The 13,351-nt window shown below is 37.8% G+C and overlaps 1 protein-coding gene across 1 annotated transcript in view; it reads left to right on the top strand.

The window, feature by feature from the left end:
• Positions 1–13,351, top strand: part of LRP1B (LDL receptor related protein 1B) — a 1,771,065-nt gene that overhangs the window by 579,265 nt on the left and 1,178,449 nt on the right. Inside the window, exon 5 of the mRNA XM_004375116.1 lies at positions 7,052–7,180. Within this exon, the coding sequence (XP_004375173.1) occupies positions 7,052–7,180 (129 nt within the window). The remainder of the gene's footprint in view (positions 1–7,051; positions 7,181–13,351) is intronic.

The following is a 13,351-nucleotide window of genomic DNA, read 5'->3' as shown; positions in this document are numbered from 1 at the left end:
TTTCCAAGGAGCGACTGGTGGATTTGAACTGCCCACATTTTGGTTAGCAGCTGAGTGCTTAACCACTGTGCCACCAGGGCTATATATATATGTGTGTGTGTGTGTGTGTGTGTGTGTACATATATACATGTATATGTATGTATATACATACATATACATACATACACACACACACACACACATACTATATGTATATATTGGAATCCTGGCGGTGTAGTAGTTAAGAGCTCAGGCTGCTAACCAAAAGGTTGACAGTTCGAATCCACCAGCTGCTCCTTGGAAACCCTATGGGATAGTTCTACTTGGTTCTATAGGGTCACGAGGAGTAGGAATAGACACTAAGACAATAGGTAATAGGTAATATGTATATTATCATGTTAATATATACAATCTAATAAATGTTCTATATAAGTAATATACATTATTTTACACAGAATTTAGAATTAATACAAAAAAATAAATAAAATACAAAATCTCTCAAATCAGGGAATAACTGCATTGCCAGAGTCACTAACAAATAGAATACTTTCCAAAGAAACTGATGCTTTGCTGATTACTTCAAACCTTTAATGTCATCACTTTTACCTTAAATCAGTATATTAAACTTTTAAGAATCTTCAGAATTGATATTATACAAAATCTTAGTGTCAAAGGCGAGAAAAGTGAGACTGTAATAAATTGACTTGGTTAAGTCCATATGTCTTCTCATTCATAGATCTGAGACTAAAAGTCAGGTCTCTAGTGTCCACTTATTCTAAAGAGGTTCATAGCCTTTTCAGGGTCATTTGAGACTTGAATTTTTAGTTTATTGATTGTTTTCTGCATAATACAAGCATTATAAACACTTTTATTATTAAATGTTCATCAGACGCAACCCACTGCTGTTGAGTCAATTTTCATTCACAGCGACCCCACAGAGTTTCCAAGGCTGTAAGTCTCTACAAAAGCAGACTGCCACATCTTTTTCCCTTGGAAACGCTGGTAGTTTTGAACCACTGACCCTTTGGTTAGCAGTCTAGCCCTTTAAACACTGCATCACCGGGGCTCCTTTTAGCAGACCCAGAGTCTGCATAGTCTGACTATAGGAGAACCAATCTCATATATTTATTTGACTCATATAATTTTTAAACCAACATTTGAAAATCAGAAGATTATTCCTGGTTCTTGGCACAAGAAAAAAAATCAGAAGTTTGCACACAACAGTTCAGACTTTCTGAAAAAAATCAGAAGGTATGGCAATATTAGACATTTCATTATCACAAAAGTCAGCCAGATACGAATGTTGCCTGCCCCCTTTGGACATGCATGCAATTTCCAGTTCAAAACAGCCCTCACTCTTTACACAGAGTAGGCTTATATAACTATACTGCATCTTTCTCACTTACTTGGTGTACCTGACTTCTACAGGAATTAGAGTTTGCAGCTTCTTTCCACAAGTAAAACTGAATTGAGCACTTGGATTCCTCTATGTCTTAGTTCAATGCACAAAAACAACCATAATCAATTTCTTCTGTTGAACACCAGTAAGGGTTGCACAACAACCATTTTGGAAGGTCACTAATGGAAGAGGATCTCTTTTTTTTCTTTCTCTATCCCCCTTGATTGGCAGCTCTGAGCATTATTCAGTCCTTGAAGTCATAACTTGTTCCCATCTAGTCAGTTCCAACTCATAGGGGTGCTGTAGTGACCTGTAGGGTTTCCAAGGCTGTAATCTTTATGGAGGTAGACTGCCACATCTTTCCCCCAAGGAAGTGGCTAGTGAGTTTGAATGGTTTACAGCCAAATGCTTAACCCTTGTGACACCAGGGCTCCTTTTTTGAAATCATATTTCCAGGAAATTCTCTGTCCTTAAAGGAAGAAAAAAAGGCAGCACTACAAGCAATGATATGCCTGTTCGTTTGTGGCCAATTTTGTGGATTTATATCAGTGTGACAGTGGTGCATGCTAGCTAATGAGAAAGAACAAAAGAAATCATTAATCATATTGCTCTCATATCAGAAGAACTGAAATAGAAACAGTATTATTTAAGTTGAAAAATCTGTGAAAGTAGATAAGAATCATTACCGCCACCAGAGGCTGGACTTTACCAAATTCAAGATTTAATTTATTTCATTATCACTGTAGACTAAGCTCCAAACTCTATTTTCTTAATCTCCAAAAGTACTTACTTCAAACAAACCAGCTACGAACCCAAGCTATTACATGAAGCTGAAGAAATCTCAAAATAGTGCAAATTAATATACAAATGCATAGTTTCCCAATTTAAATGGTCCCTTATGCTACTTAGCAATCTTTTTGCTATTCCTTACTAAAGTCCTTTTTGAACCTGGGGTCTCCCGGAAGTAGACCTTGAGACAAGAATTCCTGTGAAAGTGTTTTGTTTGGTGATTGTTTTCCCGCCCCACCTTGGTGGTAGGGGTGGGAGGATACAAGAAAGAAACCGAACCAGAAACCAAACGCATTGCGTTGCCATTGATTCCGACTCTTAGTGACTCTGTAGGACAGAGTAGAACTGCCCCATAGGGTTTCCAAGCTGTTAACCACTGGGCCACCAGGGCTCCCAAGAAAGAAAACACAACCAGTAAACCATAATGGTTGATAAAAGTTTAAGCATGTGGCAGAACTCTCTGATGGGGGCCAGGGAGCTGGGCATTTATACACCAGTTTCCAAGGAGTAATTGGTTGTATGCTGGGGGTGGTGACATCTCTCCTGTAACTTTGTCCTGCCTGGTGCTGGCACAGCTTCTAAGAACGGGGGTATGAGGAAGAGCACTCAGGGACAGATAAATATCCCTACAGTTGTAGGATCGCACTGACAGGTCTGAGGCACAGGACAGAAAGTATATGCCACAGCTCCCTTGACTATCCCTTCAAAATTTATTCTGAATCATTCTTTTTTCTCTCAAATGCCATTTTGTTTTTGTTCGTTTTTTTTTAAACCTATCCCTTTCAGTTTCAGTCAATGGTTTTATTTTTCTAAAACAGATTTTCTAAATGCCATTGGTATTAATTTCTTCAATTTACCCTCTTTCTTTTCAGTATTTACATTTGTACTCACCCATGCTTCATTAGGAACCCTGGTGGCACAGTGGTTAAGAGCTCAGCTGTTAACCAAAAGGTCAGCAGTTTGAATCTACCAGTTGCTCCTTAGAAACCCTATGGGGCAGTTCTACTGCCTACAGGGTCGCTATGAATCAGAATCAGCTTGAAGGCAACAAGTTTATGCTTCGTTAACTATCATTCCAGAAGAGTTTTGCCACTTGATTCATTTTTTATTCCCTTTGTATTGAAAATCCCACCCAACCAACCTTTTGTCTTAATTTTGTCCATCAATTACCATCTTGTCCTTTTGTATCTTTAAACACTGCCTCCTCATTTATTCTCTCTCTAGTCACTTCTTCTATATTAAAAGAAAACAAACAAAAAACAAGGAATGAAACCAAATTCCTCTCTGGACCCTGTCTCTTTCTGTAGCTATTCTCCCCCAACCCCTCTTTCTTTATTATCCTAAGATCTTTAACAAATTGACTACACTTACTTTGTTAATTTCGTCATTTCCAGTTTATTTCTCAATTCACTGCTACCTGGTTTGTAGTCCTATAATTTAAGTAATGCAGCTTTAAATGTCTTCTTCCTCCTTAAGATCTATTGAAAGTTTCTTTGTTGTTATTGTGTGCCATCTAGTTGATTCTGACTCATAAAAATGCTATAGAACAGAGTAGAACCATCCCCTAGGGTTTCCTAGGTTGTAATCTCTATGGAAGCAGATTGTCTCTCTCCCATGGAACCACTAGTGGTCGAACCACTGACCTTTTGGTTAGCAGCTAAGCACTTAACAATTGCACCACCAGGGCTCTTTTAAGGCTGGTTAAAATCCTCAATTTTATCCCCTAAGGACTTTTAAGAAGGACCCCTGGTGGCACAATGGTTAAGTGCTCAGCTACTAACCCAAAAGTTTGGTGGTTCAAACCCACCAGCTGCTCCATGGGAGAAAGATGTGACGGTCTGCTTCTGTGGAGATTTACAGCCTAGGAAACTGTATGGGGCAGTTCTATCCTGTCCTACAGGGTTGCTTGAGTCAGAATCTATTCGATGGCCCACAACAACAGCAGTAGTAACAATGAGGACTTTTAAAGCCTTCTCGGGATGTCTGCAGTTTCCCAGAGGTTCTACGTTCTTGATCATCTTGGCTCCAAACTCCCACCTTCCTCATTGATGAGTCCTTTTGAAATCAGATGACTTTCTCCATTCCAAACCAAACCAAACCCATTTCCCTTGAGTCGATTCCGACTCATAACCACCCTATGGGACAGAGTAGAACTGCCTTATAGGGCTTCCGACGAGCGGCTGGTGGATTTGAACTGCTGACCTTTTGATTAGCAACCAAATTCTTAACCACTGCACAACCAGTTCTCCATTCCATACTCATTAATTCAGAGGTGACTTTCAGCCCCTTCTGGAGTTTCTACCATTGCAAAGCAATACTATCCACTTATATAAGGTGGTTTCTACATGTAATAGGATTTATTGAAGGTTTGAGAGGGAAAGCAGTTTTTATATAACAACACACAATTTCAAACATACTATTAGACATCTCTGTTGCTGAAACTCTTAAGCCACCCCTCAACTGAGGAGTTTTTAACAGGTAAATTTAACCCACTTAACAACACAGCCTCTAGCCATCTTGTCAGCTTCTCTCTCCTCTTTGTGCTTACATTTCTTTTCTCACCTTCTCTTTCCCAGATTGTTCCCCAGAGTCTCAACTTCTCTTCAGGTTCAGCATTCACAAGCACTGGGAGCTAAACTCTTTTGAAGGGTCTAAACTGATATATTTTATCCCATTTAGAGACTCAGTAAAACAAAAACTCTTTCTAGTTAACAAGATCCAGTTTCCATTTATGGAAAAGTCCCCTCTACCCCTATTACTATGCCAAAGTCACTACACTAGTGTCCTACTACCAAATTCATGTGGCAATTGCTATCTTTATCTTACTAGATTTCTTCATTGCATATAACTCTTCTAAACACTCTGATATTCTTGAAAAGTTCTTTCTTAACTCTGTCTTCTCAAACTCCTCATGATGTCTTCTTCACAGGAGGCTCACGGACTTCTCTTTTTTGCCTGCCCTTTCCACATTGGTCTCCCACAGTCTTTTGCTTTAGTCAAGCTTTTTTGACTTCCCCTTCCTTTCTCTGTGGGATCTAATGCTCTGCTATGTGTGTCTGCATGTACGCATGTGTTCAATCTATTATCTATATGCAACTGACTCCCAAATATTGCAGGACATATGTCATCATTTATTACCAGTCCCATGTTTTTAACTGCCTACTAAACATTTTCTCAAGTTTGCCCTATAGACACCTCAAAATTAACACACCAATGTCAAACTTACTTTCTCTTCCTCTCGTATCTCAACTGAAATCTATCATCTATTGTCTGTTTCAAAATTGGACCACTATTTACTTCCGTCACTTCCAGTCAGTCTTTAGATACTGTCTATTCCAATTCTTAAACATTTGAGTCTATTCCCTCTTTTCCAGTTCCACTGCCACTGACTTAGTTCAAACTATAATTTTTTTGCCTGAAATTAACACATAATTAATTTTCTACGACTGCTTCTGTATGTTCAGCAAACTATTTTTATACGGATTTGTTTAGTTCTAAAATACAAAGCAGATTGATGGCTCACTTAATTAAAAGCTTTTAATGTTCTCCTATTGCTTATGCTTAATGTATAAGCCTTTAGTGTAGGTTACAAATAACTTCATTATCTAGCCCCAAAACTACTTTCCCAATCTCATCTTCTCCCACTACGCTGTGTATACCCTTGCTCCACTTCACTTCTGATTCTTTGAAAAGTACCGCTCCCCGCCCCACACACACTATTTCATCCCAGTGTCTTTTCACATGCTATTTTGTTTAATTGGAATGTCCCTGTCCATCTTATCACTTTTTTAATTTTTATTTATTTAGTTAAATCATCTTTTAAACTCAGCTCAGTATATACTCTTCACTTAATATTTTCCCTCCAATCCCAAGCAGGTTCACTTACTTCTCTATCCTCCTGTTATAACTAGAATATGCTTTTGTTATAAGGATACACATGTTATTGTAATTATATTTCACTAGACTTGCCTCACTTAGGGGTTTATTAGCCACGTTGTTTCTACTCTGGTTTCTACAGGGATTAGCATAGTGCTTGGTACACAAGATAGACTGATATATTTTGCTAAGTAATAATTACTGACCTGTTACTGGTTGCCATCCAGTTGATTCTGACTCATGGAGACCCTATAAAACAGGGTAGAACTGCCTGCATGGGGCTTCCAACGCTGGGATCTTTATACAAAAACAGATGACTATCTTTTTCTTGTGGAGCAGCTGGTGGGTTCGACTCACCAACCTTTTGGTTAGAAGCCGAGCTCTTAGCCACGTGCCACCAGGTGTCTTTTCATCTACATAGTCAGTTAAGAATCATTGAATACCTGTTTACAGAGATGTTAACGAGATGCTGGAAGAAGGAAATACAGGGAGGGAAAGGAGAGAAGGACTGCAGATATTAAAATAAATTTTATTAATTTTATTAAAATAAAATTTAATTAAGATGAAATTTTTGCTTTTCAAGAAGTGGATAATAATTTTCTCTTTTCAATTTATTAAGGGTGGTTTGCATTGTTTGCAGAACTCTTATTTAACCTGTTAACTGAAAACCATGTTACTGGACTGATTCCAGATGAAAATAGTGAAAAAGTCAATGTCATAAACAATGGAATTATTCGACAAATATTATTTGGGGTGCATTTTGTACCTTTGCAAAAATATCCAAGGACTTCTGGTCTGTCCCCCACAAATGCAATAAACTGTTTGATATTAAGTACACAATGAATTTGATTTTTAGTTAGTGTGGTTTTGCAAAAGCTTATTGGAGCTGGCTCTTACTTTTTAAAACAGTGCATTATTTTCAAAGTTTGACAAAAATATTTCCTTAAAGGAGAAAAGAAAATGCCCAAGAATAAAATTACTTAGAAATGATTCCAATTTTTGTTTTAGATCACGATGAATGTGCGATTTATGGTACATGCAGCCAGACCTGCATAAATACACATGGATCCTACACTTGCAGTTGTGTGGAGGGCTACATATTGCAACCGGACAACAAGTCTTGCAAGGTGAAAAATGGTAAGTTATGATTTTTTATGTCCTTCCAGAATTTTCTTGTTTCCTTTTTACAGTTCCTTTTAATTAGAAATGTAGTAGAGCAATATGGGCCTCAAACATAGATTTTCCTTCATTTTAATACACTGATCCATACTTAGAAATCCAGAGCAGTTCTTTCAATTGACACCGATTGTTACAAAACTCCTTCCATTACAGTAAGTTTCTAATTAGCGAGAAACTGTTCTAAAGAAATGGATTAATTGAGTTTTCCTTCTCTCTTTGAGAATACTGCAATAGATACCTAACTGGTTTCTGTGTGCTTCTGCTCTTGCCTCATGCTCTGCATACTAGTTAAAGTGATGTGCTAAAATATAAACTAGATCATGTCATTCTCTTGCTTAAAACCTCCAAATGACTTTCACTTACCCTAAGAATAAAATCTAAATTCCTCATAGGAATGATAAGGGTCTGGTATCATTTACCTGTCAATTCTTAATTCCACTTCACTCTCTTTTCATTGTAACACACCAGCCACACTGGTTTCCTTGTCCTTGTTCAACCACATTGTTCTTGCCATGAGGTCTTTCCACCGGGGCTTCAAATAGGTTCCTTCTGGTTTGAACCCTTGCTGAGAATTTGCATTTCTAACAAGTTCCCAGAAAGTTATATACAAGAATCACCTGGGGACCTTGTTAAACTATAGATTCTGATTCAGTATATCTGGGATTGAAATGCAAATTCTCAGCAGGGAACTTGTCAGAAATGCAAAATCTCAGCATTGGTTTGAGCTGGACCCCTTGGAAGCCCTGCTTTCCACTTGCTGTTCCATCTACCCACATTACTTTTCCTTATGATATTCAAATGAATGGCTCCTTGTCTTAGTTCCCTAGATCAGGCTGCCATAACAAAATACCACAAAATGGGTGGCTTTAAAGAACAGAAATGTATTGTCTCATAGTTCTGGAGGCTAAAAGTCCGGATTCAGGGCACTGGTAAAACCATGTTTTCTCTGTCTGCTCTAGGGGAAGATCCTTTCTTGTCTCTTCCAGCTTTTGGTAGCCACCCCAGGTGTTTCTCAGTGTTCCTTGGCTTTTAGATACATCTTCACATGGTGTCTGACTTCCGCCTCTGTTTCTCTGTCTCCCTTTTTATAAGACATGACTCGGGAAGGAATTAAACCCCATTGTATTCTGGTATGACCTCATATTAACAGATAACATCTTCAAAAAAGACCATATTTCCTAACAATGTCACTTTCACAGGTACAGTGGTTAGGACTTCATCATATCTTTTTTGGGGACACGATCAATCCATAACATTTTTCTTATCATTCAGGTCTCAGATAAAATATCAACATTCAGAATGACCTTCCTGGACCATTCTCTTTCATGGTGTATACTCCCTGCATCACTATCTTATTTCCAAGTTTTATTTATTTATGCATACCTCCTCCTCACTATCTCATTTCCCAGTTTTATTTTCTTTATAGAAATACCATCTGAAATTACCTCATTTGTAGAAGGAAGGAAGGAAGGAATTAACTTTTTTTTCCAATTAAAACTACTGAAAAGAGCTCTCTACAATTTAGTGTTTGAATTTCATGTTTCAGAATAGCTTTTATTTTACCTTTTATCTACAAATAAAGCCTATAGTTTCTACACAGTGTTTGGCCTGCAGTAAACACTCAGTACTGTTGATTTACTAATGAAATAGAGTTGGGATGCGCTAGTAACAGTAAGATAATGCTAATTTTTTTGTTGGCTGAATTAGCTTGGGAATAGAAACATATTATACATGCTATTCCATCTGGCTTCTATTAACTTCCCCAATATCTAGTTCCATTTCATGCATTTTTAAATTATGATGTATTGGTAAATTAACGAGTCCCCTCCCCCTTCATTAGCAATTAGTAAAATAGGCATGGGATGGGATTCCCTTTTCTGAAGCCAGAGTGAGTGCAGCATTGGATTGACTCAGCAAGCTGCTGCTGGCTCTGTTTACACATAACCTCATGGTATAATTTCCAATGATTTCCCTGAGGTAGTGTTTAATTATTTCTTAAAAAGCCAACAGCAATATATATTTTTATACAAAACCACAGAAAAAGAAGTGCTGTTCTACTTCTTAGTTTACTTCTTTGAGTTACTGACTTGGTCTGTGAAGCTCTGTTTATTTTTTGGGGACAGTCTTTGAGAAAAATTAGGTCAGGCTATATGTTCCACTTTTTCCCACTACTGAGAGTTATGATTTAAAATATTGATGGACTAAAGAAGTAGAAGGCTCATTCTTTGTTGTTTCTATTGATCCACACAATATTGCTGTGGATACACAGGGAGAGTGTAATGTAATAAATCTTATACAAGGAGGCACATCCTCCTTTTCTACATAGGGAGGGCATCTGATAATAATAGAATGTAACCAGAGAGGGATGATACCGGATAAAGTAATACTACATCAAGCAATTTGATGATTCTAGAATTGGTAATTGAATATACAAATACCTTCACCTCTAGATCTTTAGCTTGATTGCAGTATTGGTCTACATGGTTTATAAAATACACAGTCACTATGGGAATGTTGCTTTGTAGTTTAAGGAAAATGAGTTGCACAAGTCTATAACATACTGACAAGTTCTAAAGGTCACAATGGATTCTTGAAGTAATGTATTTGTGCAAATCAAGAGGAAACTGATCAGTTTACTCTTATTTATAACAAATTAATCAGAGGGTATTTTTTACTTTAGTTATCTGTGAAATTCTAGTTAATGCATCAGGTCTAAAATTTTGTGGCAAATTTATCATAACTGTAGTGTTCTTAGAAGGACCTGGTAGTCTACTTCTGAAAAAGATTGACCAATGAAAACCTCATGAATAGCAGCAGAACATTGTCTGATATAATGCTGGAAGATGAGCTCTTCAGGTTGGAAGGCACTCAAAATGTGACTGAGGAAGAGTCAAACTTAATGATGTGGATGGTGTCAAGCTTTTGAGACCTTCATTTCCTCATGTGGCACTATTCAAAATGAGAAGAAACAGCTGCAAACATCCATTAATAATCGCAGCATAGGATGTATACAGTATGAATCTAGGAAAATTGAAAGTTATCAAAAATGAACTAGAACACAGAAGAATCGATAATCTAGGCATTAGTGAGCTGAAATGGACTAGTATTTGCCATTTTGAATTTAACAATCATATGGTCTACTATGCCAGGAATGACAACTTGAAGAGGAATGACATCACATTCATCATAAAAAAAAAACATTTCAAGATCTATCCTGAAAAACAATGCTGTCAGTCATAGGATAAAATCCATATGCCTACAAGGAAGACCAGTTATTACAACTGTCATTCAAATTTATGCAACAATGAATAATGCCAAAGGTGAAGAAATTGAACTATTGTTAGCAACTTCTGCAGTTTGAAATTATCAAACAGGCCATCAACATACATTGATAATTACCAGTAATTGGAAAGCAAAAGTTGTAAATAAAGAAGAAGGATCAGTAGTTGGAAATTATGGTATTGGTGATAGAAATGACACTGGAGATCACATGATAGAAGTTTCTAAGACCAAAGACTTATTGACTGCAAATACCTTTTCTCAACAACATAAATGGCAACTATACACCTGGACACCACCAGATGGAACACACAGGAGTCAAATCGATTCTATCTGTGGAAAGATAGGATGGAGAAGCTCAATATCATCAATCACAACAAACCCAGGGGCCAACTGTGGAACAGACCATCAGATGCTCAGATGCAAGTTCAAGTTGAAGCTGAAGAAAATGAAAACCAGTCCACGAGAGCCAAAGTACAACCTTGAGTATATCCCACCTGAATTAAGAGACCATCTTAAGAATAAATTTGATGCATTGAACAATAATGACCAAAGACCAAATGAGTTGTGGAATGACATCAAGGACATCATACATGAAGAAACAAAAGGTCATTAAGAAGACAGGAAAGAAATAAAAGACCAAATTGGATGTAAGAAGAGACTATGAAATTTACTCTTGAATGTTGAGTAGCTAAAGCTAATGGAAAAATGATTAAGTAAAAGAGCTAAACAGAAGATTTCAAAGGGCAGCACGAGAAGGCAAGGTAAAATATTATAATGACATGTGCAAAGACCTAGAGTTAGAAAACCAAAAGGGAAGAAGATGCTTGGCATTTCTCAAGCTGAAAGAACTCAAGAAAAAATTCAAGCCTGAGTTGCCATACTGAAGGATTCTATGGGCAAAATGTTGAATGATGCAGGAAACATCAAAAGAAGATGGAAGGAATACACAGAACCACTATACTAAAAAGAATTGTTTGATGTTCAGTCATTTCAGGAGGTAACATATGATCAAACACCCATGGTATTGAAGGAAGATGTCCAAGCTGCACTGAAGGCATTAGCAAGAAACAAGGCTCCAGGAATTGATGGAATACCGATTGAGATGATTTAACAAAGGGATGCAACACTGGGGCTCACTCGTCTATGCCAAGAAATTTGGAAGACAGCTACCTGGCTAACCGACTGAAAGATATCCATATTTGTGCCCTTTCCAAAGAAAGGTGATACAAGAGAATGTGGAAATTATCGAACAATATCATTAATATCGCACGCAATTAAAATTTTGCTGAAGAGCATTCCAAAGAAATTGCAGCAGTACCTTGACAGGGAACTGCCAGAAATTCAAGCTGGATTCAGAAGAGGACCTGGAATGAGGGATATCGTTGCTGACGTCAGATGAATCTTGGCTGGAAGCAGAGAATACCAGAAAGATGTTTACCTGTGTTTTATTGACTATGCAAAGGAATTCGACAGTATGGATCATAACAAATTATAGATAACATTGTGAAGAATGGGAATTCCAGAACATTTAATTGTTTCCATAAGGAACTTGTACATAGACCAAGAGGAAGCTGTTCAAACAGAACAAGGGGATAATGCATGGTTTCAAATCAGGAACAGTGTGCATCAGGATTGTATCTTTGCACCAAACTTATTCAACCTGTATGCTGAGCAAATAATCTGAGAAACTGGACTAGATGGAAAAGAATGGGACAACAGGATTGGAGGAAGACTCATCAACCACCTTCAATATGCAGATGACACAATGTTGCTTACTGAAAGGGAGGAACACTTGATGCACTTACCGATGAAGACCATAGACCACAGCCTTCAGTATGAATTACACCTCACCATAAAGAAAACAAAAATCCTCACAGCTGGACCAACAAGCAACATTATAAATGTAGAAAAGATTGAAGTTGTCAAGGATTTCAGTTTACTTGGATCCACAAACCAACATCCACGGAAGCTGCAGTCAAGAAATCAAACAACATATTGCATTGTGCATATCTCCTGCAAAAGACCACTCTAAAGTGTTAAAAAGCAAAGATATCACTTTGAGGATTAAAGTGCATGTGACCCAATCACCTCATATGCGCGTGAAAGCCGGACAATGTATAAGGAAGACCGAAGAAGAATTGATACTTTTGAATGATAGTATTGGTTAAGAATACTGAATACACCACGGATTTCCAGAAGAACGAACAAATATATGTTGGAAGAAGTACAGCCAAAATGCTCCTTAGCGAGGATGGTGAGACTTCGTCTCACATACTTTGGACATGTTATCAGGAGGGATTAGTCCCTGAAGAAGGACATCATGCTTAGTAAGGTGGAAGGTCAGCCAAAAAGAGGAAGACCCTCAATGCGATGGATTGACACAGTGCCTGCAACAATGGGCTCGAACATAGTCTTGATTGTGAAGATGGCACAGGATTGGGCAGTGTTTGCTTCTGTTACACATTGGGTCTCTATGAGTCGGAGCTGACTTCATGACACATAACAACTAGCAACAGCAATCGTGTCATTATGTCTGACTGGTGCTAGGAATAACTTATGAATTAAACCATATTTGTCTGAAGACTCTCCTATTTCTCCTTCCAGTTACCTAGTTGCCTACTGAGATTGCCCCTTCTATTTTCCATTTTTCCTTACAATTTTACCCTGTTGAACTTTGCAGTCTGACTTTTCCTCCAAGGCAAGCACAACTTCTAGGGCTGTCAGAAGTTGGGACTGTGGGAAACTAGAGAATGTTACAATGGGCTGGCCCAAGAAGGTGGATGTGTATAAAAGTTCTCCAGACTTCAGAAAGAAGAAACAATATAAATATGTCAAACCCAAGGGGTA

Source organism: Trichechus manatus, unplaced genomic scaffold, assembly GCF_000243295.1.
Source record: "Trichechus manatus latirostris isolate Lorelei unplaced genomic scaffold, TriManLat1.0 scaffold00033, whole genome shotgun sequence".
Lineage (NCBI taxonomy): Eukaryota > Metazoa > Chordata > Mammalia > Sirenia > Trichechidae > Trichechus > Trichechus manatus.
The sequence above is the reverse complement of the archived record's forward strand: the minus strand, read 5'-3'. Positions and strand labels throughout refer to the sequence as shown.